A 27960-nucleotide genomic window follows, 5' to 3' on the forward strand; every position below is an offset into this window, starting at 1 on the left:
GTTTAACTACATTGCTTAAATAATGCATCTTTAGTTAAACAGCTGCAACTTTGTATTTAGGCAAGGAGGAGATTTTTTTAAAGGCACAAATGGCAGTTAGATGCCTAGTTCCCATTGACTTTTAATGAGAGTTAAGTGCCTAATTGTCCTTTGTGTCTCTGAAATCTCCCCAAGGTCATACTCTATGTTGTGCGAAGCATTGTGTACATTTCCAATGCTATTTAAATGATAATAATTATTAATATTTCATTCTGATATAGAAGTCCAAAGGTACGCATTTTGAGGATGAATGTTGTTAAAATAAAATACTTGTTTAAGAAGCAACTGAGTTTTCTGCTTGTCTATTAGTGCTTTTAGATTGACTTTGAAGATGCTTTTAATTGTATGTCAACTTGGCACTGTAACTGAAGTAGCAATTGCTGAATTGTTTCATGGATTAAATTGATCTGGATCAGGTTTCTTTAAGACAAATATTTATGGAGAATGTGTTGGATTTCACTTTATAATGCTGTAATGGCATGACTAGTACACTGATTTTAATGCCTTTAACATCCAAACCAGGTTTTACACTTAGAAAAGTGTCTTGAAATGATATGAGGTCTCTTTTTCAAATCATCTGACTCTCTTTTGTGATGGTCTTTTAAGTTTTTTTATTATAATTTAGTTGAAACAACTTCTATTATAATATTCATTTTAAATCACGTACATGCTTTTAATGTGTAAGAGGAATCTTTTTTGATGGCAATGATGCCCATAACCCATATTTTCAAAGTAGAGCTACACTAAATTAGATTTTAATCCATCTCATTCAGAATATCAAGGAGAATTTATTCCTGCATACTTAAACATCCACAACAAACATTTTTAAACATGCCTCAATTCTGAGTTCTCTAGAAAGAAATTTCTTCTGGTGCATATTTCCAAATCTATTGTATATTGCAGTAGCCTCTTTCCTGTTCTTTGCTTAATGTACATAAAGTTTTCATCACTTCTAGTGTAATAATAATTCTCATTTGGGACTAAATGCTGCTGTCCCTTTCCTTCCCCTGGCTCACCACACCCTGAGTGAACAGGCTTTGTATACACAGTGTAGTTGTAGCCATGTTGGTCCCAGGATATTAGAGACCTGAAGAAGAGCTCTGTGTGGCTCGCTAGCCAATAAGCGATATTACCTCACCCACCTTGTCTCTTTGTATAGATGGTTTAAAGGGGCAATCAGGCAAGCAACCCTCTCCAGTCCTTTGACCTAAAATAGCCCAAGCTGACTGGCTGCCACTGTTATAGCACATGGGCTTTTAATAGCACCAGGGCCTTTGCACACTCCCTACTCACAAGGGTTAGGCCTGTGAAGCTGCATAGTTGTGGTGCCATATCTTCACGCTTCCCTTTGCATTGACATTGTGGAATGGGGCATTCCAATTCTTTGAGGCCAGTGCATCCTCCCTTCTTGAATTCTTAATCTGTGGTATGTTCAAAGGTTGTGAACTCTGCAAGGATTACTATGGTCGTGTATCCCTAAGGATTAATTTGCTTGTCTATATAAATATATCTTTCTTTTAAATTTGAGTATTTGATGTATTAGGCTTATAGATTTTATATTAAAAGTAAGTTTGGCTGTAATGCAAGAGACCTACCTACAGGCCAAACCCCTGTATGTTAAGCTAATGCGAAGTTAACACCTTTTGAGACCCTTACCCAGAAAAGTAAAATTAGACAAAACACCCATGCAGATGTCTAGAGACCTTTACCTGGACCAATAGCAGTAAAGGGTGGAAAAAGTGGGTTTTGCCCACAAGTCTAACAGATACACCACAAGTGCGTACATACCTGTCATCCATACGCACATACATACTAGCCTATGGGGTAAGTGTACCCTAACATTTCCGTGGGGGAGGAATGAAATTTGGGCATAAGAGGAAGGATTTCCAATTAATGCCCTATAAAAAGGCGAGGCAGCTCGCCATTAGACAGGCAATTTACCCACCTATCTGCTCCTGTCTACTCTTCATTGCCTCCATCTTCAATTACGTATTGATGCTACCCATCTCCTACACGGCTATTAACTATTGATAGGCCGTTCTTCATTTCTTTTCAAGACTGTAAGTTAAAAAGGAATGTAATCTCCCTTATATTATATTTTATTTTAGTTAAGACATATAGAGTTAAGTTAGAGAGTAAACAACTTTGCAGTTTCCTCTGCCAGAGGTGTGAAAACGCCCAAGGTGTTGCCAACACCAGGTTATTATCAAAACAGAGTGTGAGTATTAATCAACTTTGCAGCTTATAATCTTATATTCATATATATCTATGTCTGAAAGAACTGTGATACAAGTTTAACTCTGTAATTCTGACTTTTTTACCATTTGCTTACTCTCTTCATTGATTTTAATAAAAAGGTCTTTATGACTACATCTGTCTCAGTGTAAACTTCCTGTCATACCCCCGAAGTTCCTTTTATAAACTCTGTGAAGCCTGATTCAGGACGAACTTTATCTTCTGATCAAACAAATTGGCGAGCCGAAACCCATACTAATTAATATCCACAATAATCATTATTAAAACTATTAAAATTATTAATTAATTAATTAAAATTACTTAGATAAAATTAAATTAAGTGGATAAATTAAATCAACACTACTAAGACACCCCAAATCAGGCTACAGTCCAAACTGAAATCAGGCTTCAATGGGGTTGTACCTGCTTGCGTCAGATCTGTTTAAGCCTCACCATAAGCCTGATGCTCCATTGCCTCGTACCTTGTATAATCATTGACCCATGTGTAGTGAGTGCACAATGCTACCAGGTGAGAATACCGGTGTTATCTAATCCCTTTGCATTTGTGTTGTTCAGGTATCAGTGACTACACAAGACATGGGGCATTGGGGAAACAGGCCTTATGTCTTCAAAACAGGGAGCAAAATCTACAGGAAAACATCTGTATTGGGTTTGTACATTTCAGATGAGAAAAACCACATAAACAGACAAAAGGTAAACTGAAAAAATTAATTGTTTTATAAAATAAGATCCTAGAATCGTATTTGAACATCCAGTTTTTAAATATGGTACATTCACTTTCTCACAGAATATTTAAATATTCAGGTCATTTATGGTATATTTCTCATACTATTTGAGTTAAAAACTTTGGATAAATTAAACAACTCCTACCAAAAGATACCACAACTTATACACATAAAACTAAGTAACAATTTTTAAAAAATCCACAAAGTAAAGAAAGTAGGATCTCTTAGGAAATGCTACATAATTTCTGCTTAAAAATATACTTGATCATTTTAGTCTATCTTGAAAATATAGTTTGTATTTCATTTCTCTTTCTAAATTTAAGTCTCATATAATTTCCATTTAAGTTAATAAATATGTACAACAAAAACCTTTATATCAATGCATATAAATAGTAAATACTGTATTAGGCCTGGTCTAACATTCTTTGCTCACACAATGACTTCAGTGGTACTTTTCCATTTTGGATGCCAAAGGCTGCAGATCAGGACCTAAATGTCATCAAATGATTATAGCTTTTACAGAAGTGACTTTATAATAAAAAAACCTCTAAGCTCTGAGAGCTTAGAGCCATTCCAGTCATACATTCCTATAAATAGTCACGTACAATGTAGGGGAACAATGTTCTACGTTAATTACTGCTAACAGTAATTAGGGGGAAATAGTGGAGAATGTATGGAAAAATATCTTGAATTAGACACATCGTTTTTTTACTGATTGGACTTGGTTCCCTATCATTTCAAAAAAGAGTTTTTGGTATAATTGGTACATTTTAAAACTGTGAAGCAACTTGACCACCTTCTTCAGACTTTGGATAGGTTTTTTGGGAAAGTGGTACGCTTTCAAATGCTTCAGCCCATGCGTTAGGGCCTTAATAGTGTCTTGATCAGCGTTTTTTATTCTCCATAGGTTAAGAAGCTTTAGAATTTGTTCCGTAGGTTTGCACAGCTTCATAGTGTGCTGAATATCTTCTTTTCTTACTTTCTTTCCTGGTAAACTCACCATCAGAATGTTGAGATGTTCAAAGGTTAGATTAGCCTGGCCAATATGTTTTAAAATGCTGTTTTCACAGAGATCAATATCTACACAAAACAAAAAGCAAGGAGGGACATTAATATGATTCATTACTATTTTATAATGGCTTAAAACAAACTCTAAAGTCAGAAAAGGACATGTACCCACTGAATGTTTCCTAGTTTTATTTCCAAATAACCCTTTTATCATTGTTGTTTTAACCCTCAGTCTTACAAAGCACTTAAGCACGCGTGTAACTTTTTTCATATAAGTAGTCCCAAATTACGCACATACTTGCTATCATACATTTATTTCTACAATTTTGTAATGTGCATCTTGTCAGATGTATAGTGCACGAGGCAGGGCTCTGTATCTTACATAGCACTACACAACTATTTTACTCCTGCTATACAGGAAATGCCTAGACATTTTAGCTATAACTGTCACTGGTGCTTCAGTTCCAACATAGCATCAGCTCCAGCACAGACATGTTACAATGGCATAAACAGACATGGATTAAAAACGGTTTCTCTAGGACACCATTTCAAATCCATTCCTTATAGAACAAAAGTCATTCAGATCTGATGGTTGCTGATGGTGGCTCATGTGAAAAGGGTTTGGTGGTTTTCAGTGAAAACTCCAGCAACAAGTGTTAACATCATAAAAACTGCCATCATAATCTCACCTTTGACTCTGATGGTGGCAGTTTCAGCAGAGAGGTGAAGGAATGAGCAGGGATACTCTTTCCAAGAAGAGAAAAGCATGTTTGCAGGGGTATGTATGAGATTTTGATTTGCCAGTGCCCACACTATTCCTCTTCGTGGATATCTAAAGGGTTTAGGTCTCTCAAGCCAGCACCTATAGTGCCTTGCTTATATCTAGGGCCCTATCAGATTCACGGTGCATTTTGGTCAATTTCACGGTCAGAGGATTTAAAAAATCATAAATGTCATGATTTCAGATATTTAAATCTGAAATTTCACAGTGTTGTAACTGTAGGGGTCCTGACCCAAAATGGGTTAATGGAGGGGGTGTTGCAAGGTTATAGTAGGGGGCTTGTGGTATTGCCACTCTTACTTCTGCAGCTGGGTGGCCGGAGAGCGGCGGCTGCTGGCCAGAAGCCCAGCTTGGAAGGCAGCGCCACTACCAGCAGCAGTGCAGAAGTAAGGGTGGCATGGTATGGTATCGCCACCCTTACTTCTGTGCTGCTGCCTTCAGAGCTGGACCCTGGGCCAGCAGCCAGCACTCTCTGGCCACCCAGCTCTGAAGGCAGTGCAGAAGTAAGGGTGGCAATACCAAGACCCCCCTACAATAACCTTGCAACTCGCCTGCAACCCATTTTTGGGTCAGGACCCCCAGTTTGAGAAATGCTGGTCTCTCCTGTGAAATCTGTAGAATATAGGGTAAAAGCACACAAAAGACCAGATTTCACAGTGAAGACCAGATTTCACCGTCCGTGACGTGTTTTTCACAGCCATGAATTTGGTAGGGCCCTACTTATATCATATACTGTAAGCCTGAGTTTCCCCTGATCTGTACACACCCAGCTCCCACTGACTTCTATAGTTCTTGCTCTTGTGTAAATGAGGGCAGTATGGACCCTGAGTATCACAATATTTCCTACTCTTATGGTCCCAAAGGGGCATTGATTTACACTCCATACATATTACCCAATGGGGTCACATAGACTGCAAGTCTGGGCAGAATTTGGTCCTTTCTGTTGAACATAAAGGGTTAAGTTCTGCACCCAGTCGCACCTACACAGCTCCCATTGGTGTCAGTGTGAGCAGTGTGCTCACAACCCAGGGCAGAATTTGGCCCCAGGAGATTACAGAAGTGCTATTTGAAAAGTTACTTCTAACTGTGTTTGCTATGCTGTCTGAATTACCTTGAATGATCTTCTTGACCATATCCTGTTCTTTGTTTTGCTGCTTCCATAATTTCAACAGTTGGAACATCTGTTCTTGAGAACTATGTTTTTGTTTAATCCTTTCTATATTTTCTGCATTAATCTTTGTCCCAGGCAAACCGTCCGTTAGTACATTCAGCCAGTTAGGAGTGAGTTTTTCAGGAACAGCAAACCTGAAAACTGCTTCCTCGCATAGGGTTACATCTAAAAACAAATAAGAGAGAAAAAGATAGGTTAAGTCCTGGAAGTCAAGGCTAGAAGGGGCCAGCAGCTCATCTAGGCTGACTTCCTGCACATCACAGGACACTAATCCCCACTCCTGCACGGACGCCAATAACCTGGATAGACTAGAATTACAGACTAAACTATTGTATGCCACAAGCACAGAACAGAAGGGACCAAGGTACACCAATGCCGGAGGCCCCTGCAATGATAGGGAATTGATTTGGTGAAATAAACCAAGATGATCCAAGCAAGTGTCTGAATTCTTCTGAAATTGTTTGGCCCTGACAAAACATAGAGAGTCTAGAATTGTAAGAAAAACTATTTTAAAAACATGTTTAAATTAAGGGACTGGTCTTTATTTCATAGCACTATAGGCTTCTTACCCCTTCTATATCATCTAATTGACAGTAACTAAAATTTTACAGTTTGCCCATCACCGTAGGATCTGAGCACCTAACAGTTTTAATAATTTTTACCATAGCCATTGCTAATCCCATTTTAATAATGCTTGTTGGGACACTTTGGCATTATACATACCTATTCCGCATTTTTGAGCTGATGCATCCGTGTTTTCACGACACATATTGTCACGAACCGCATTGCCAGTCAGTGCTATTTTACGACCCAGTGCACTGCAGTTTGTGTGTTTTTCACAGGCTGCTTTGGATGAAGTTTCATTTGAGAAAAATCCTTCTGGACATCTCTGGCAAATGGTGTCACTCTCAGGGGTGCCTTTAGAAAAACAAAACCCACTACCTTTTACAAAAGATACATATTGTGTGTGAGTTTTTGTGCACCAGGAAAGAAAATAGCAAAAAATAAACCATGACTTCGGATTTTCATGCTTTCTCGCTCCTACATGAACACTCGCTTGGAAGATATTTGTATAATTTTGAAAACTTTTCTCTCAAATTCAGATGCTCATGCTACAGAAGTATGTTAAATAATGTTTTTAAACACACGGGCTTCTCATCCTTGCATATATTTGTAAATTAGCATCAGATAACTTGGCTCTATTCAAATGTTTACAAAAGGTGTCTGACCTTCAGTTTTCCTCCATATAGATTTTTTCGGAGAATCAATTAACGGGCACAAAACATTGGTCCAAATTTTGCTCTGTTACATCTGTGCAGATGATCCCTAAAATAAATTACTCTGGTTGTAACTGAATAGAATTCAGCCCATTTATTTAAATCTGTTGCAAGCAGGTTCTTCTTTTTGTGACTGTTCTGTAATATAATTTGAATACCGTCTACATTAGGGGTCGGCAACCTTTCAGAATTGGTGTGCCAAGTCTTCATTTATTCACACTAATTTAAGGTTTCACGTGCCAGTCATACATTTTAACGTTTTTAGAAGGTCTCTTTCTATAAGTCTATAATATAGAACTAAATTATTGATGTATGTAAAGTAAATAAGGGTTTTAAAATGTTTAAGAAGCTTCATTTAAAATTAAATTAAAACGCAGAGCCCCCCAGACCGGTGGCCAGGACCCGGGCAGTGTGAGTGCCACTGAAAATCAGCTCGCGTGCTGCCTTTGGCACATGTGCCATAGGTTGCCTACCCCGGTCTACATATTGGCCTTTAAATTAAAACCATTCATCCATGGTGACTTTCCTCCCTTTCTTTATATATGCACATTTGTGGAAGTTTCTCAATAAGTATTTTTAATCTCTCAAATATGAAATTCCAAAGTTATAACAAATTATGCCATTGCATAAACTAAGTGAGTTTCCAAAGCCTTTAAAAGTAAGTTGTTGTTCAGTAACATGGTAAATTCAAGATTACATATTGACCCCTCTTTCTTGGATTGATTATATTATTCTATGCTTGCCTAAAATCTAATAAACATGTATGCTCAGGAAAAGTATATAGACAGTATTTGCCCTAACTGCTATTATAAAGAAAATATTTATTGTCCCACAGTTAAAGAACTGAGAAAACATGGAACATTACTGCACCGCGTTGACTGAAAGGGAGAAGATTAATGCATGAAACTTAAGCCAGGCAGCTACTGCGAAGAGTCTATCAAAGGAAAATCCCAGCTCAAATCAAAGCTCATACAATATATCCCCAATTGAGAAGTACATTCCTATTCAACAAAGCATTTAAGCATGCTCTTAACTTTAAGCACATGCTTAAGTCTCCCTGAAACGAATGGGACTTAAGTATGTGCCCAAATTCAAGCACATGAGTAAATGCTTCATCGAAAAAGGATGCACTTAAAGACATGGTCCCTTCTGACCTTTAAGTCTATTAGTCTATAGTCTGTTATTCAATTCTTTGCTGGAATTGAGGACTATATTTGCATTTGAAAATGCCTCCATCTAGTGTATTTTGGGAGTACTTGCTGTTAAAAGCTAAATGCACAGAGGTTTGCGTTAAAATAAGCAAATCCACCTTTACTACAATTTTACATTTCTAAGACTCCCTTAGAAACAAAAGGATATGAATCTCTGAATTTTCAAGTAGCCAAGAAATAAAGAGTATATTTATATATACTCAAACGCAGAACTTCTGCTTTTACTAGATAATGAGTAAAAACATGTGCAGGAGAGCATATCTGAACTTCAGAAGTGATTCTGTACAATTACTTAAAAGAAATTAATGTTGCAATAGCCAACCCTCTAAAAGATAGTGACAGAATAATGCACCACAGAAGGCTACATACAGGTTTGCCTTTTTAATCTGCTAATATTATGCAATGACAACTGCCGTAAACAATATGAAAGTCCAACTGACAGAGATCTGCACATTTCAGATGATCAGGCATCAACTACCATTGCTAAGAGAATTTCTGGTGGACTTTCCCCTACCACAGATATGCTGCTTTTTCAGGTTGTTCCTGCCAAAGAGATTAGCATCTCCATATTTTGGGAGATGGAGATAGATTGTCCTCATTCCCAAAAATACCTGCAGGGGGTGACAAAGTACATGGAAACTCCATGCAGAGTTTCTTCTGCATCTTCCTCTGAATGGGAAAGGAATAGGGTGGGTGATCTGGAAACCCAGCAGAGTCCCAGGTTCTACATGGCTAAAGCAGTATGGCACCTTTGCACTGCTCCTCCAGCCTCCCTCACTTAGAATGTGTGCTGCCATTAACTGTCCCCCTGGTGCCCGCTTGAGGGGAATAGCAGGTGCAAAGTGAGAGCTAACACTGCTTTAATCTGCATTAACTCCCAAGTGGATTTCTCTTAGGAAGTCTGCCACATTATTGGGCACCATAGTGCAGAGAGTGGCAAAGGCTTGGTTTGGATTTGACAGGATCAGATCTCAAAGATTGTTCTTGAAAAATGATCCACCTTTGTACGATCAAGTAATCTCATGTAATTTATGTCATTTTGAGGTGAAATGTCCTGAGAATAGATGTTACTGTGTGATTTCAGTTGCATCCATACCCAAACCAGAAAACAAGCCCCATGTAGTTTTGATCTGACCTAGAATCAAAGTTATAATGGCTGATTTAGGTCAACAGATTAAATTCCTGTTCTTCTTTGCAATTTGAAGGTACTTTGCTTTGAGGTTCTAATTTTGGCCCAATTTTAGTTCCTTATCAGTCCTTTGAAGGAACTCACATTCTAGTTAAAATGAGTTTCAAAAGTAAGAGGCATATGTTATTAGAACTACAAAATACCAAACCTTAGTAAATTACAAGAACTAAACAGACCAGAGCGCACCAGTGTGAGAAACAATCTGATCAGTTTACAAAATTCATTAAAATAAGAAATTTCCAGTTGCCAGAATCAATTTTGTAGGAGAAAGAGGCTATATATACTATAGTCCAAATATAGGAACAGTCCCAGAGAAGAGTGAGGCCCTTTTGTATCCAAGAGAAACAAATCATGTGCAATGAGCTCTCTTGGATGGCTGCTAAATTAACAGCGTCTAATAGTCTGACAGTAGGATCACTTCCCAGAATAAATATGCTTTGATGGTGTAGCATACCTAATATTTGGCCAGGAGGGTGACCTCTGCTTTGATTCCCTTGCCACTGAAAGATTTATAGTGTCACCAATGTATGCCTCATAGCCTGGATGCCAGGACTAAGATCAAGGAAGAAAAATATACTTAATATACTTAATTTTATAGTGCTATACTTCAATGGATCTTCAATGGCACTTTACAAAGATGGTTAATTGTCCTTTATCTGCAGTAATCGATATGGAAACTGAGGAGCAGAGAGATTAAGCGATTTGCCCAAGGTTACACTGAGGCAGTGGCAACTGGGAGCAGTAGTCAGATTCCGATTCTCCAGCCTGCGTCCTAGCCACTGGACCACATTGTTTCCATGTGTGATTATGAGGGATATTTTTGATAGACTAAGGCCGCACTCCACCCTCAGTTACACCAGTGCAAACACATTGTCTTGAGTGATGTTGCATAGATGTAACTGAGAACAAAATTTGGTTCACTGTCTTTAAGTTTTCCAGCAATTGCCTTGTCTTAAAAACCTGAAGATTATAAAAGTAATTGTGTTGCCAGAGTCTGTATCTCTGTTTTTTGTCTGAGGCCTACTTGCTGTTTAGTTGATGCACTCTGCTGTGGTTTGGGAACCCATCTCTCCAAAAGATTATGTGATTAGATCATTTGTCTTCTTCTCAAAGCCTAACACATTTGGCTTGGTCTTGGATTGATGATTTCAGTTTTGTTAGCCATTATTTTATTATCCTTTGATGGATACAGTAAGCAGGCTTTCCACACAACCCAGACTTCTTTTGTGGGTCTCTCCAAATGGACATCCTTGTGTACTTTGTTTCAGGCCCCTTGAATCTTGCTTCTAACCTAGCTGTAAAAGCCACTACATCAAACTTCTTATTTAACAATGCTTTTGCAATCTGCGTACCAACGAATAGTGTAGCTCTAAAAGCTTCAGCTAATGTTCCTACGATATTTAATCCCTTGCCTCTTTCTGTATGAGCATGACTAGGAAAGCAGTTCTGCAGCTTTGGAGATTGGGGCATTACAGTTGAAAAAGACTTATCTCTGAGACATTCCTTTGTTTTCCTGTGTCTCCTTCCCTTCATTCTCTTCTCTAGGCAGTAACCAATCTCAAGTTTGTACCTGCCTCTATTCTTATTACTGCACATTTCTATAACACCTTCCATCCAAGGATCATGAAGTCCTTGACAAACATTAGCATGTTAAGCCAAAGAACACACTGTGTAAGAGGTGACTATTATTACCCCAGTTTACAAATTAGGAAAATGAGGCACAGAGAGGTTGGATGATTTGCCTGAAGATCATACAAGAAACTATAGCAGAGTTGGGAATATGACCTATATCTTCTGACTCCCGGTCCTGTGCCTTAATCGTTATTATTCATCTGTATTATTTTATCAGATACTATCAAGCTATTGGACTACTTTAATGGTATCTGGTTTCAGCACAAGAATTGCCGTAAGTATGCATTTTGATATCCATTGGGTGACAGTAAAATCTTGGATCACATTCTAGTTCAGACACTCTTGACTAAACTCCTCTGGGATGTATGAGTATTTAGGAGTATAGATTTGCTCCTAATAGCAACAATGATGTGCAAAGAAGTGCCAGAGACATGTATGTATTGCATTGAAATGCTTCAATGTTGATAAGTTTCATGTTGAAGCAATTGTTAATAGCTACATGGTAGCGATTTCCAACAAATATTGTATATTGGATAACCAGCTGTGTACCATGAAGGAAGAATGGGATTCTTTATTTTGGGATTCTATCACAGAGACTGCTGGAGAACAACTAGGACTAAGGAGAATGAAAAAGCAACATTGGATTAAAGATGATACCATCAAACTATAGGAGAAAAAAGAGGTGAATTGCAGAATGGATGCACTGGAAAGTCAGAGTTGAGTCAGTGACGAGGGGAGGAAATAGGCAATACAGGAAAAGAAATGTTTTGAATAAGTAGTCAAGAGGGCTTGTCAAAGTGATTGTAAGCAATGGTGGACTTGTATGGCACAGTGCATTGAAGAAGCCTCTAAAAGACATGATCAGAAATGTGTATTTGACACTTTGAAAGTCCTAATTGGACATCCATTCTCACAGCTTCTTCCAGTTAAGGACAAAAATGGAGAATTCTGCCATGATATTGATGCACAACCTAAGCATTGGCATTATTGTGAATTAGTGAACAGAAACCCATCAAGGCATAACCTACTACTTCATCCAAAAATGAACCCTGTAGAAAACAGGCTGGTGACATTAGAAGAAGTGATGCTTATTGTCAAACAGTTAGAAAATGATAACGCACCTGGTCTTGACAATACTTCATCAGAACTGCTAATGAGTGGAGACCTGGATTTAGTTCATTGGCTTCAGATTTGTCTTTAAAGTTTGGGAAACTGATCACATTCCAGAAGATTGAAAAAACAGCTGCATCATTTTTTTTTCAAAAGAAGAGAACAATCAGCTTGCCCAAATTATAGGGGAATAATGTTGTCTATCCCAGGGCAGGGGTGTATGATCATACTACTGAACTGACTGAAATACTATCTCAACCAAAAAACAATGAGTGTGGTTTCTTTACAGGTCAACCTACAGTCCATGCAATATACGGTCTGCAAAATGTTATTGAAAATGACTAGAGTGACCAAAGGAAGTTAACACCTCATTTATAGACTTTGTAACTGCTTTTGACCCAGTGTATCAATCAGAATTGTGGATACTGATATACCAGTATGGAGTGCCTGAGGACTTAGTGGGCCTAGTGGAGGACCTGTACCACTGTACATTCAGCCATATGAGGGTCAAAGATTATATTAGAGACTGGTTTTCAGAAGAATCAGAAGTACTCCAGAGATGCGGTCGCTCATCTGTATTATTTAATGTTCTAATAGACAATATGATGAGAAAGCTGCTTGAGGCCAAAGTAGAAGGTGTGAAAGTTAAAGATTCATCTTTAGAGGATCTTGAGTATGTGGATATTGCCTTACTTGGGGAGACTACTGACCAACTACAGCTAATGCTGGAAGAGTTGCGACACACTACAGAATCTATGGGATTTAAGATCAATGATGACAAACCAAAGCTAGGTATACCTCCTATAAAATGGAAACGAATGACCTGCTGATATTGTATGTCGATTGCAATAGACTGAATGGGTGAATAGTTTTGTCTATTTGGGTAGTTGCTTGACAGCAGGAGGTTCAATAGCCAAAGAAGTTACACGTCGGATCATTCTTTCATCAGTGGCATTTGAGCATCTTCAAAGACCTCTGTTTGGGCAGCGGGATGTTTGTGTGACAACTAAGATATGAGTGTTCAATGCAGAAGTGATGACAATTGTTGTATGGAGCAGAAACATGGCGGTTAAAACAACTATGGAGAGGAAACTAAACAGTTTTCAGTATCAAAAATTGTGGCATATTCTTAATACCCATTGGTTTGATTTTGTCACAAACAAGGAGATACTTAGACAATCCTGGCAAGTTGCAGTCTTGCACCAGTTGAGAACAAGATGACAGCAATGATGGAATTATGTCCAATGTGCAGAAGATACACTTTTACAGAAGTTTTGTAGGTCTGAGGTCAAAGGAAGCAGAGCATGGGACTGACCACAAATGAGGTTGGAAGATGCAATTTTGAGAGATGTAGGAAGTCTAAATCCTCCTATACTGAATCACAGGAAGAAGACTTGCGAGGGACCACTGAAGAAAGAAGTCTGTTCTACAGGCAACCATGGCTACATTATAGCCATGTGAATCTGCTACTGCTATTGTCAGAAACAATTTATTTGTTTTAATAAAGGACAAATTACTTGACTGATGGATTACTAGACTGAGTTGTTTAATCTAGTATGCACAGCACAGCCACATCAATCAGACCAGATGTGGACAGCACCACCATGCATCGACAATAACTCTTCAACCCTCCTCTTCTGTTGCATAAAAAGTACAAATACACATATGTTGCTGGTCACATCTAAAACCCTGCTGTGTATTTACATCATCCACAACCATACAGCATACATGCACATCTTTGTTCAGGTGGAACACACAATGATACAGACTCCAAAGTAATTACTCAGTGCTAGGAAGATTGATTTTTATACCAAATCCATAAGGAGCTGAATGTTCAAACTTTGGATCCTCTTGGGCCCTCAGCTCACTTCTTTCAAACATACTCACTGGTGGCCTAACTCTACTCCCACTAAGGTCAATAATATAACTGTCACTGGCTTCAGTAGGAATAGAGGTAGGCCAGTGCTAACTACTTTTGAAATTCCCGTTCATTATACTTTGTTTTTCTGCTACTAGAGTTTCAAAGTTAACAGTGATACTAACTATGGCCCCAAACCTGCATGAATCCTTATGCCCAGAAATCCATAGATTTTTGCCTGCATGGATCTCTACAACCAAAATTCAGTGGGATTCAACACAGGCATAGAAGTCTGTGCATGTAGATCCTGTTGCACAATCAGAGCCCATGAAACAATTTAAATACCATATAGATCTATGCAGTAGCATGAAGGATATGGTGTAACTATGATTAGGCAGAATGCCAGCTTCCATTTCTTTTAGGCCACATTCAGTGTTGGCACTAGCCTGGGCCAAGTCATTTGCAGGATGACAAAATATTTTGTTTCAAGACAGGAACTTAGTCTTAACAATTTATTTTGTCTAAAATGAAGAAAATGCTCCACGAAAACAACATTGCTACAGCCTTTATCCCTCCCAGACATACAGCATGTTATTACCAGCTTGTTTGACAAAGAAGTAGTTGGCTGGTCTTTGGATGATAATAGTAATGGTTTCTCTTGCAGTTCCCATTTAGGAGACCGGTAATTAATTATTACCACATTTTGCTCTGACTCTAGAGCTACATTAATATTGTTATAATTATGCTCCTGGTACTGTATCAGTTAATGCTTCTGGTGTTTGTCAAGATACACAGTGGCTTGAAACAGCAGATTTCAAAAATGACAGAACAGAAAAACTGTATCCCAGATAATGTTCCTTTAAAAGAGGCTATCCATCATGTTTCTCATTAGAGTGCAATTTGCTACATTTGTACTGCCATTAAATTACACATTCAGTAGGAGCAGAGTATTCCACTGAGAAATGTTCCTTTGGCTATAGTCCAAAGCAATGTCACAACGGTAACAGGTTGCATTAGCTTTGCCATTTATTAGTCTGTAATTTCATCTGGACAAGCTTGTTTCCTAATCTTTAAGTGCCACAAGTCTTTAATGCTTTGTACAGCTCTAATTAATTCTGTTGCATATTGAAAGAAGATACGTACCTGGTTGTACTACACCAAATCCAGGAGGACATTCTGTGTGCCTTAAACAAAATTCTAGCTCAAGGTATCTCCCTCCAGTACATTCACAGATGCGGTTCTGTGTACTGTTGCATTCTTGCTTCACATACTGCAGCTCTTTGCACACTATGTTGCAGTACTGGCATTCATCGTTGTTGTTCCAGTCCTCTGCATAGTACTGATCTGGACATGGTGCACATTCAGTCTTTTTTGTAGCTGTACAGTGCTGTTTTACATAGGTTCCCGGCGGGCACTGGTCACACATCAGTTGGCGAGATGTTACTGGGTCATAATGGAGATACTTTGGGGGAGCGGTTTCTTGAGTTGTCCACTTAACAGAGATATCCAAGAACTAGTAAAAGGAAAATAAAATATTGTTCTCTTTAGTTCTATAATACAGCACAGCCAAAAAAACCCTACAGTTCTATGTGCTTATGTATTTAATCATGACTGTCTCTTCAAAGTCATTAAAAAAAGACGTACTGCAGCAATATATAAAAACATGAACCAACTTTCCCACTCTCCAGTGGCTACATTATCATCGAAAATTTAATATTTGAAAGAAAAATCAGGCATTCCGTATTACAACTATTAAAATATTCTGAAACCAACAAAGTCCACTCTAACCCTAACCAATTAAATAGCATGATTTTAGGGTGATACCCCTCTATTTTCCTGGGTCTATTCATTAACTAACAAATGGACTTACCCTGAAAATCCCTTAAGCAGTTCTTTGCAGGAGAGGGCTCTTAGGTACTGTAAATGCTGTGGGAACAGGACTGTGGATTTGGATTGTCTTCTCGCTTACACTAGTGTAACTCCAGTGGGCCAAGGAGCAGTGCTTGTTTGCTCCAACTGTGGATCCGATCCACTGATTTCAGTGGAATGGCTCCTGATTTACATTGATGTAAGTGAGAGGAGAATCAGACCATCTGTATCATTAACCATCATGCACACTTATAGTGCAACAGAAATGATAAATATATTATTGTACTGTTGAGCAATTTTAATTATGCTGTGATAGAAAAAAACTACTAGATTGCACTATTACCAAAAAGGTAGATCAAAATTCAAAGGATTCTCCTTTCCTATATTTATTTTTAACAATCAAATAAATGTAGCAGCATGCTTTTTTTTAAGTTCCTTTCATTTAATCTAGCACTGACATTCAGTCACTCCTGTGATAAAATGTAACTGCTATTTAATATCCAACAGCAACACTAAACAATAGTTTTAGACAGATGTGAAGAATGCTGCAGCTAACTGAAATTGCAGGGAGGGTAGAATGTAATCTCCCAAGATGGAATGCCCCAGAACACTAGGGCTGATGCTTCCTGTCATGGGATCTCACTTTTATGCCTTATCCAAAAGGCACATGCACCTATAACAATACTAACACTATACTGGGAGCTACCTTATGAATAATCAGTTCAACTTCCTGCAGTCATTTGAGGAATGTCATTATTTTGTCATCTAAATACAATTTTTTTTGCAGTTTCTCCAGTAATGCATCAACAAAATGTATGAGTGCACTTGTTTACTTCCATGCATAAAGTGCTGGGATACACGTGATGTCAGTAGGTATGGGCATAGTCCTGGGACCCAGAACACTGCTCCCGCCAAATATTGTGCATTCTGTTCATTGCTACTCTTTTAAATATTGTTGGTTTTACAAACATTATATGAATCAGTTCCTATGTATTACCTCTGTTTGTGGCTATTTCTGGAAAACAAGCACGTGTGTGTTACTGAGGGATTCATCTTCTAGAATGGATTATAATGAGAACTGAATATGAAGCTTTATACCAGGAGAACATTATTTATTTGAAGTATATTTGGCTGTCCAACAGTGGTGCTGGATTGATCGCTCTAGCTCCATAGTTCTCTGTTGATACATAGAACAAATGTAACACAGGCAATGGCAACCCACAAGCTTCTCCACACCATCCCACCACCAACATACCCTTACCCTGACCTTGAAGAGCCATCTCTAGGTATAAGTGGTGGCTCACATTCTATGCCCATTCAGCATTAGCCTCCATATTGAGGCTTCAGTCAAGGGAACCAGATTTGCACTCTACATAAGCAAAACTCCCTCAGGCACAAAACCAAAACTGATATCAATGGGAGAAGTGGACACTTGACCATCACCTGATTATCATGTTGGTTTCCAAACAGCTATTTAATCAAGAGTGCTGGAATAATTTTTATAGTGAGGGTGCTGAGAGCCATTGAACCAAACTGTCAACCCTGTCTATCATGGAATCCACTTCAAGTCTGGGGGTGTGGCAGCACCCCCAGTGACCCTAGTTCCAGCACCTATGTATCAGATTGTAACAACTTTTGGTCACCGCTGCCTTGTTAGGGGTCAAAAGGCTTTCTCTGCCTCCCCTGATTTACGCAGTCCTCCATTAGGAAATTTATGGAAGTGCAGCACACATGGATGGCGCATGAACCCCCCATTCAGGGAGGTTAGCCCCATGCCCCTCCCCTTACACCAAGACCCTGCCCCCACTCCATCCCTCCACTCTCACCTGCTGGGGCCAGAGGAGCCCCGGCCAGCCTGCCCAAGCCACCCCGGCCCGCGCACCCAAGCTGCCCCGAGCCCCGGCTGACCAGCCTGCCCGAGCCACCCTGGCCCACCCACCTTCCCAATCCACCGTAGCCCACCTGCCTGTCCGAGTCCTGGTTGTCCAGAGGAGCACTGAGCCCCACCACAGTCCGGCCTTGGGGCCGTGGCGGGAAGCATTAGTGGAGGTTTGGGGAGGCTTAGCCTCTCCCAGCCTCCATTACGTGCTGCCCATGGCAGCATAGCTTTCATAGGTTCATTCATAATTTTAAGACCAGAAAGGACTATGAGATCATCTCGTCTGACCTCCTATATAACACAGGGAATAGAATTTCACTCAGTTACCCTTTCATTGAGCCCAATAAACTGTGCATGACTAAAGCCTGTGTATTTCCCTCGGGGTTTAGAGAGCACGACTCCTTTAAAACCTGAGGCAGAGGAAGGCCTAGTTGTTCCAAAGGGAGGGGAGTTACGGTAGGGAAAGCCACAGGGTAGTGTGTGTTTCTGGAGCTCCAGACAAGAGCTCCAAATCGAGCAGGCCCTCATGTACAGAAGCAGCTGAGAACCAGCCTGAAGCCTGGGAGGGACAGAGCAGCCGACCAGGGATGTCCCAGGACAGGAACCAGAAGGAACACTGTGACAAGAAGGAATCACCTGAGAAGGCCAAACCAGAGCCAGACCCAGTATCACTGTCACCCAGTGCTGCATGGGGCCGTGAGTACTAGGGCTTGTGACCTTGTGTTGGGAATAAGGAAGGAAGTTATAGCTAGTTAAGTGGGGAGGTTGTCGCGCTGTGTGGGTTTGTGCAGAGCAGTAGAAGAGGGCACAGAAGAGGAGGGGGTTGCTGGGGAAAGTTTACTGGTGCGGAAGATGACCAGGAAGACCCACTGCTGGACTGGAACTCTGCCCAGGATTCCTAACATTTGAATCTAGATGCAGTGCTCAGTGTCTATCCTTTTATATTGTGGTACCACCAGCCTGATGGGTCCTCGTGTTAGATGTAACTCTGTTTTACTGTTCCCCCTATCTTTTTCCCCTGTTGTTTTTCTCCATTCATCCCTCAGTAAATAAATAAAGTATTTCCCTTTCCTATATTCATTGTATTATTCCACTGTATTGTGTGTGTGTATTTACTCTGGGGGATTTGGAACAGGTGTTTCTGGGGTGGAAGCATAGGTACTGGAACTAGGAGTTGAAGTGGTTTCCATCAGATACAGGGTTTATAGTTTGGTTCAATGGTTCTCAGCACCCCCACTATCCAAATTGTTCCAGCACCTCGGAATGGAAGGGAGTTTCCCTGCTGCATTCCTACGCGTGCCTTTTCTTGGCTGTAGCTGCCCACAGAGCGGACTCCATGATGGTCACAAGCATGCTATAGTTACACATGTCTTCCAGAAAGGCATTCAGTCTTCATCTGAAGACATAATAAGAAGGAGAATCTACCCCTTCCCTCAGTACTTTGTTCCAATAGTTAATCACACTCACTGTTATAAATGGGTGCTTTATTTCTAATTCGAATTTGTCTTGATGATTTACAGCTCTATTTTTCTTAAATGTCTGTATCTGATTCACAGAAGCTATTTAAAAAGAGGGTGTAGTACATTTTTGAAAAATGAATGGCTTTTCACTGATGAGCCACATACCCACCCTTGGTAAACCTCTGATTATTACTCTAGTAAGAAAAAAGGCTTGATAATCTCATAAATCGTGGCTGTTAACAGTCCAAGATTCCTTTTAGGGTTTGTTTTTCTCTTCATCAGACAGCTCATTTAGCAAGAATGAAACCACCCTCCCGAATATCCTAAACACTTGCATGGGCATACACAGCACATTAGAGCAGCATTTGTCAGACTTCAGTGTGGGGTGGAGAAACTGAAATGACAATTCTAAGCCAAATGCTGTAATTTAGATGATTATGGAGCTCTGAGAGCTTCAGATAGTACTCAGTGCAGATGGGAAGCTGGCATTATGTGAAAATTATTATGCAGCTTGAATGGAAATTACAGCAGGTCCTGGGTACAGAATATCTCTACACTGTAATGCATCTGAATGCTTCCATAAAAGACAAGCCATCTCTTACTGCAGTTGTAGAATTCTAGCGCTTACCATTCATTCTCTCTTTGTGCACACGGGAGCACATTTCCGAGAGTGCTCAGCACCCAGGAGAGCAGGATTTGGCCCATTGTCACTAGCTGCCGATTTCCACAGAAGACCATAAAGGGGAGGCAAGCATGAGATTTTGTTGTAGGGGTTGGGGCAGTTTTTCCAAAGAGCTCAGCTCCCATAATCAGGGCAGATGGCAGGGGAGACAGTGAGGAAGAGAGGGGGCGCTCACTGCCTTACAGGATCTGGTCCTAAATGACGCAACTCATTAAAAATTATATGCAAATTATTCCAGCCAGGTTCAGAGGGGAGTTAATACAAATATAGCTTTTGGAACCACCGAGGTCCATTCTGGTGGGGGTAAAAAAACCAAACAGACCTGTGCATGGGTGAATCTACTCATTTGAATCTCTACCCTGGTAAGCACAGCTACCTATGTAACATTGTAGTGGAGCAGCACCCATAATAATCTAAATGTGGATATAAAAGAGAAAGAAGACCATTCAGCAGGCCAGGTTGTTTGTTTGCTTGTTTGTTTTAAAAATGGGTGTTGCCATACCATTTTGTCATGTTCTCTGTGTATATATACCTTCCTACTGTATTTTCCACTGCATGCATCCAATGAAGTGGGTTTTAGCCCACGGAAGCTTATGCCCAAATAAATTTCTTATCCTCCAAGGTGCCACAAATATCCTCGTTCTTTTTGCTGATACAGACTAACACGGCTGCTACTCTGAAACCTGTCACGATGCAAGGCTTTGATATGTTTGTCATCTGAAAAAACACAAAAAGTTGACAGACTGAAAACCTCTTGTTTGAATGCCTATTGGTTAATGGAAAGTAGTGACTTGAATTCATTCACAGAACTTAGAGAAAAGATGGGAAATTCAACTACATTGCATATGCCTGACCATATTTGTAAAAACAGTGAAAATGTGTCCTACCCTGAGCAAAGATTTTAGAGTATTTTAGATTTTAGATGGCATCAATACTGCAATTGAAAGTCTTTTAGGAGGATTTTAAGTAGGAGGAAACAGAGCTTTAGTTAGGTTTTTTTTTAAAGTTAGACTGGACCTTTTACCGTTTCATGGTACTCTAAATACTTACGGTAAAATTCTGGACTTTTAAACTACTATAAGTCTATTGACTTCAATACAGTTTCACTGAGAGCAGAATTTGGCACTAGATCACATTGACTCATGACTACTTAACCACCAAATCCAAAACAGGCACGTTTTACTTTGAAGGAAAAAACAGTCTGTCTTGAATTTATGTAAGAGTCAGAAATAATGGTTGAGAAAACTATAATAAATGGGCATCCAGTTAATCCCTTACTCATAGATTCATACACTTTAAGGCAAATCATGAACTCAACAGTTAGCCTCAACCTTTGTACATATAACGACTATCACTTTCAATCACAATTGCCATTCAATGCTACTACCAGACACAGGCACTGAAAAAACAGTATTAAAGAAAAACATAGCAGAGGAAAAAAACACTAAAAACACTGGACTTAGTCTTTGCAAGTACTTTGTTGGATCCTTGAGAATCCTTTCAAGATTCCTCTGATTTCTATGCCCAGATTTAAAGCCCCCCTGGCCACCTCCATTCAGACCAAGCAGTGCTGGACAAGACTCTTTTCATTAGTAGTCACGGCTCCCCATCTGCCATCCAGAAGATTGATGCAAAGTGCCGCATCTCCCTTCCAGGAGCACACAACCATGGCTGGCCCAGACCCTCATCCAACTCCCACTGAAGTCAATGGAAAGACTCCCAGGGACCGAGGAGTGGGAAACTAGGACCATGAATGGAACCAATATTTACTGCACAGAAAATCAGGGCACTACCTGAAAACAGCCAACCAGACACAGCAACTTAGGACTGATCCCTGAACTCCCCCAACACCCTCTGAAATCAATGATACTGAGTACCTTGTGGAACTGAGACCCTTACACCATAACTACAAACTCAACAAGTGGACAAATGTAGAGCAACAGGTGGTTTGTTACAGAGTAAAGTCAACAGAGGTTATTTCTCAGTGTGCTGGAACTTAAGGCTCGATTTAAATAAAAAACAAAACAAAACAAAAATTCAATTCTGAATGATACTGGTAAAAAAAAATTTGTACACCAAAAAAATCTCATGCCATATGCATTAGAAAAAGAACAATATCCACTCACCTTGTGAGTGAAATTCAAATTGATTTCTGATGTCATATCATAGGTCCAATCCTATGAAGGTTCCTATTGGACTCTAAAGGTCCAATCTTGCTAAGAGGTACTAAACATCGCACAGAATTTAGATCTCTTCCAAGAAGATTTGGGATCAATCTTAAAGACTTTCATATAATCTTTGAATTGATTAATGGCATGAAAAATAATGAAGTAATACATGATTCTTTAGCCATAATTGATATGCCCAGAAACCCTCTAAGGTCTATGTCTAACTTAGATGATTTTTTAAACAAAATTTCAAATAGTTCTATCTTTATGTATGGTTTGTTTAACATATTTAATGCCTTTTAACAAATCATTCAAAATTAGTTACAGAAGACTAAAAAGCAATCCTTTGGCAGTGCCACTCAACACATGGGCCTAGAGCAACATTTTTTCACACACACTTTACATCAATCTGCACAAAGAAGTCAGAGGATCTGCCAAATGCAACATCAGACAGTTTTTTTTTCTCTGAGCCTTTAGAAGAAGCTTCAGAAAGAGAAATAAAGTGATCTTATTACTTTATTTCATACCTTGGGCATGCAAAGTAGTACACACCCTTTCCTTTTATCTTCAAATGTAAGACAAATAACTTTGCTTTTCTCTGTTAAATTAAAAATGAAATACAGCAAAAATACAGCAAATACAGCAAAATCCTTCAAGCATCATTCCCTTAAATCACTTCATTGGGAGAAAGGAAAGTAGCTTTTCAGAGTATGAAAATATTATTATTTGGCTTGGCTTTGTGGTTTGGGTAGCAGACCATAGGAGAATGTTTAATTTACTGAAAGAGATAAATCTGTTTCTGTTTTGAATTTCAAGTCCATCCTGAAGCATATTTTCCTACTTGATAAATTATGATTCAATTTCACTTTGTCAAAAATGTTGCCAGTGTTTGTAATGTATGCAAAGTAGAAAAGGTTCAGAGAAGGGCAACTCAAATGATTAGGGGTTTGGAATGGGTCCCATATGAGGAGAGATTAAAGATGCTAGGACTTTTCAGCTTGGAAAAGAGGAGACTAAGGGGGGATATGATAGAGGTATATAAAATCATGAGTGATGTGGAGAAAGTAGATAAAGAAAAGTTATTTACTTATTCCCATAATACAAGAACTAGGGGCCACCAAATGAAATTAATGGGCAGCAGGTTTAAAACAAATAAAAGGAAGTTCTTCTTCACACAGCGCACAGTCAACTTGTGGAACTCCTTGCCTGAGGAGGTTGTGAAGGCTAGGACTATAACAGCGTTTAAAAGAGAACTGGATAAATTCATGGAGGTTAAGTCCATTAATGGCTATTTGACAGGATGGGTAAGGAATGGTGTCCCTAGCCTCTGTTTGTCAGAGGGTGGGGATGGATGGCAGGAGAGAGATCACTTGATCATTACCTGTTAGGTTCACTCCCTCTGGGGCACTTGGCATTTGCCACTGTCGGTAGACAGGATACTGGGCTAGATGGACCATTGGTCTGACCCAGTACAGCCATTCTTATGTTATGTTCTAATGTTCTTAGAATCTCAGAATTCTGTGGCTTTGCTTTTCAGAGTATTTGAATGAAGTGAAAACAGAGGGCTAAATCATGCCATCAATTCCTAAACAGAACTCTCAATTGAAATCAATGGGAAGGTCCTGCTTAAAGTTTAGTGGCACAATACGGCCTATAGTATTGAAATACCTGAAATGACATTAAAGAGCCTTCACGCTACTAATAGTTTAGTGAGTCAAAACAGCACATAGTGAATTGCCAAACTGGATCAGATCAATGGCCCTCTAATCCTATCATCCTGTCTTTGGCAGTATGCAAAATTTTTCAGACCGGGAAAGGGAATGGGGGGAGAATCCTGTCACCTGGCTAACTGAGATACTAAAAGCATGGGCCTAAACTTCCTCACTTTCCTTACTACTAAATCCTAATTACTTCAAAGACTTCATTGGGACTACTCACCTCTGAGTAAATTCAACAGAATTTGACCCCATGGGCAAAATTTCTTTTCCTGAATTCCGCTCATGATTATTTCATACTCTGAAGCAGGAGTCTTGACAGACCTTGTACATTTTATCTCACCTGTTGTAACTGCAAGTGCTATTCTTATTTATAGATATATCTAGTACTTTTCAGATCTTGCTGAGCTTTTTAACCACAAAATATTTTATGGTGGTGAGTCCTGAGGTTTCATTAGACATTGTGTGAAAAGTCTTGTATCCACTTTAAATTTACGTCACAGCCTTTTTTCATATACATTTCACAGGGATTGCAAAATTCTCCTTTCCACTGTATATTAACCTTTTTGTTAGAAACTGGAATACCTTTACCAGTGCAGGCAGGCAAAGAATGATTGATATCTTATTCCATCTACATCATTAAAAAATGAACCTCAATTACCTCCCAGCACTATCTGTGATACCACAGGTTATCGACTGTTCTAAAAAAAAAAAATCTGTGGTGTCTCAAATACTTGTATGTTTACTTGTTAATAGGAACTATGTTATGTTTCCTATGGGCCTGATCCTGGATGATGCCAAGTAACCTCAACTACGAAGACTTCAATGGAAACTAAAGGCAGGGGACACCTCAAAGTATCAAGTTATAAGGAGGTAATTGTTAGATCTATACAGACATGTGGTCTTGCTTTGTGCAAAATGTTCCAGGCTTTCTTTCTTGTGGGATTGCACCTCTTGATTGTTACTTTTTTGGGGAGTGTTATTAATCCAAAAGTGAAACCCATCTGAAATCACCAAGCTTAACTTCTTTTGCCATGAAACACTTGTAAAATGACTGAGCTTTGCATGCTTTCCACCCAAAGTCCTAATTCGTCATGGGTGCACTTGAACCTCAGCCCAAACTCAGCAAACCTTTTGGCAAACAAAGGCTGCATTTCAGGTGTGCAATAGAAGCTAAAACCAAGCAGGTTTTATCTGGTTTGGGGTTTCTTCATAAAGGTTTTGCACAACTCCATCATCATCTTTTTTTTTTACATAAAGGGCTTGGGCCCTTTGGAGTTACGGGGATGTTTTCTGATTGCAATGGGAGCAGAAGCAGTCCCAGAAAGCACTCAACAGCCTAAACTCAATGTTGAATTCTTCATCTAATCTAACTGCAGCATATTCAGTACAGTATTCTCCACATCTGGAAAAATGCAGAAGATACCCTTAAACTGCAAATGGAATTCAACAGCTATATGACAAGTATATGTATATATCAATTAACAGAGCCTTCCAGCTCATCACAGGATCAGACCCTAACTGCATAAACTGAGATCTCTTAATTATTGAATTGTCCAACTTAATCTTTTGGAAAGATATCTAGCCTATACTTTTTTCCCTTTTACATGAGAGGGAGTAGGCTGGTGGTTAAAGCACAACGCTGAGAACCTGGAGATCTGGTTCGTCTCTCTGTCTCAGCCATACACTTGCTATATTAACCCAGGCAAGTTATTTAGGGTACACATTTTCAAACTTTGTTACCTAGTTCACTTGAATGAAAGGTGCATGTGCTCAGCACCTCTGACAACCAGGCACTTATTTAGATACTGTAGCTAAATATGAATGTAGGTGCTAACTATAGGCACCAGTATTTGAAAAATGTGGATCTTAACCTTTGTCTCAGGGCTGTCTACATGGCAAGTTACTGCGCTACAAGCCAGGGCATGAATCTCTAGCACACCGGTTTGCCACACACTACCTTGCCATGTGGACACTGCTACAAGGGCTGTGCTATGATCGTTTCAGAGTGTGTTTTAATGTACTGCTACTTCAAAGCGTGGTACTCTAGCTGCACTCAGGGACTTTCACTGCACTGTAGCAGTGTCCACACAGGACATTACACAAGCCAGGATATGAATCTACAGCACACCAGCTTGCCGCTCAGTAGCTTGCTGTGTAGACAAGCCCTCAGTTTCTTTGTCAGTGAAATGAGGTATGTAGCCTACCTTACAGAGCTTTTACAAATGTACACCTTTACTTTAAGAATTGTGGATAAAGGCTCTCTGGAAGTCTAAATTAGTATTATTCCATTTTCAGCTGTCTGAACAGACAGACAGCTGCTCTTGGGTTTGACAAATAGTGAACTAAATATTCTTCATAGCTACAATTCACAATCTCTGTGAGGATGAGGAAGTGAAGGGGGAAAAAAACCCAACCAACAGAACATCTCTGGAAAGATACATCAGATCTGCAAATCATGTATTAATCTCTAGTTAAAATTACCCATCTTATAGTGACAGCAGGATTTCTGAGATAACCTAAACCTGTGTCATGGGTATGAATTCATGTCATGGATACATGCAGCCTCTACACTGAATAGAATTACTACTACTACAAACATAGTATTCTTCCAGGAAGATGACATGGTGGGCAATGTAATCTCTTTTACTGGACCAACTTCTGCTGCTGACAGAGATAAGCTTTCGATCTTGCACAGAGCTCTTCTTCAGGTTTGGTCAGGAAGATGGTGAGTTAGTAGCAATCCTATTCAATGTAGAGGCTGAATCATGACCAAAGAGAAATATAAATGAGAAAGCATCAAAATTGCTACAGTAGATTAAAACAACAGCTCTAGTTTAAAGTCACAGCAATTTCTTCCAAATGTTCTCCTGGTAACTTAAGTGTTCTATTTTTAACAAACAAACAAAGTAATAAAAAAAGAAAAGAAAAGAAAAGAAAACTCAAACCCTAGAGGGCTGCAAAGCCATGGCTGCCTATACATGACAGGCACACCAAGAAAAGGGTGTCATATTAGAGATCCAAAATAGCAGAGAGAGAAGTCAAATTTAGGAGATGGGATAAAGTGGAGGACTAGTAACAGGATACAGTAACAACTTTTTGGCATTTTTTCACATTCCTTGGTGCATGAAAGTCTGTTGGTGACATCAGTGCTGCTCTAAAATGAAGATCAAGTTTAATTTAATTGTAAATTGTTAGTTTAGAAAATGTACCAGTTTATTATATTACAGTCAACTAGGAATCTATTACATTAAAATGTTTAAATGATACTACATTATGACAAACAGATAGGAAGGCAAGTTGGTAACAAGTTATTGCTGACATTCCACAATTAACTTCCTGTGCATTTATATAAACAAAAAAGGCTTAATACTATAAGGTAAAGGTCTTAGTCTCACATTTCAATTTGCTGACCATAAACATAACAATTTTTGTTTTTCCTCCAGCCCCCATTAATTACTTCGGTTTATTTTTCAAAAAACTCTTTCAGGAAATTCTACCCAAAGTAATACACATGCATTACTCATCAGTGACTGGAAATCTTGTAATTTGTTTTACATGCATATACACACACATGCACTTTAAAGAACTTTTAGAATAAGTGTAACTCAGTTCTAACTCTATCAGAGATTACCTGGACATTAATGCCACAATACTTGCTAAGACAGTCTAGAAAAGTTACTGTATATGTATATGTAATAGTCCATTTTTATAACAACCAAGTACTATTTAAATATTTATTACACAGTGGAAGTTTGTACACATTTTAAAAATTGATTTAATGCAATTTTAACTTCCAAACAGCTAAATAGATTAAACAACATTTTAAAAGGTTTGTTACAGTGCTGAGACCACCAGAGGTATACTTAGAGCAATATATATATAAATATATATACCTAAATTTTAGATATATATATTGCTCAAATAACT

General features: G+C 39.1%; 1 protein-coding gene across 1 annotated transcript in view; it reads right to left on the minus strand.

Annotated features, from left to right (window-relative positions):
- Positions 1 to 2989: 2989 nt before the first annotated feature.
- Positions 2990 to 27960, minus strand: part of TNFRSF11B (TNF receptor superfamily member 11b) — a 25764-nt gene continuing 793 nt past the window's right edge. The window contains exons 2-5 of the mRNA XM_026659222.2: positions 15401 to 15770; positions 6704 to 6898; positions 5921 to 6145; positions 2990 to 4100 (exon numbers count right to left, since the gene is read on the minus strand). Coding sequence (XP_026515007.1) covers positions 3712 to 4100; positions 5921 to 6145; positions 6704 to 6898; positions 15401 to 15770 — 1179 coding nt within the window. The 3' untranslated portion in view covers positions 2990 to 3711. The remainder of the gene's footprint in view (positions 4101 to 5920; positions 6146 to 6703; positions 6899 to 15400; positions 15771 to 27960) is intronic.

The sequence above is a fragment of the Terrapene carolina genome, unplaced genomic scaffold (genome assembly GCF_002925995.2).
Source record: "Terrapene carolina triunguis isolate 2854851 unplaced genomic scaffold, T_m_triunguis-2.0 Scaffold58, whole genome shotgun sequence".
NCBI classification, from domain to species: domain Eukaryota; kingdom Metazoa; phylum Chordata; order Testudines; family Emydidae; genus Terrapene; species Terrapene triunguis.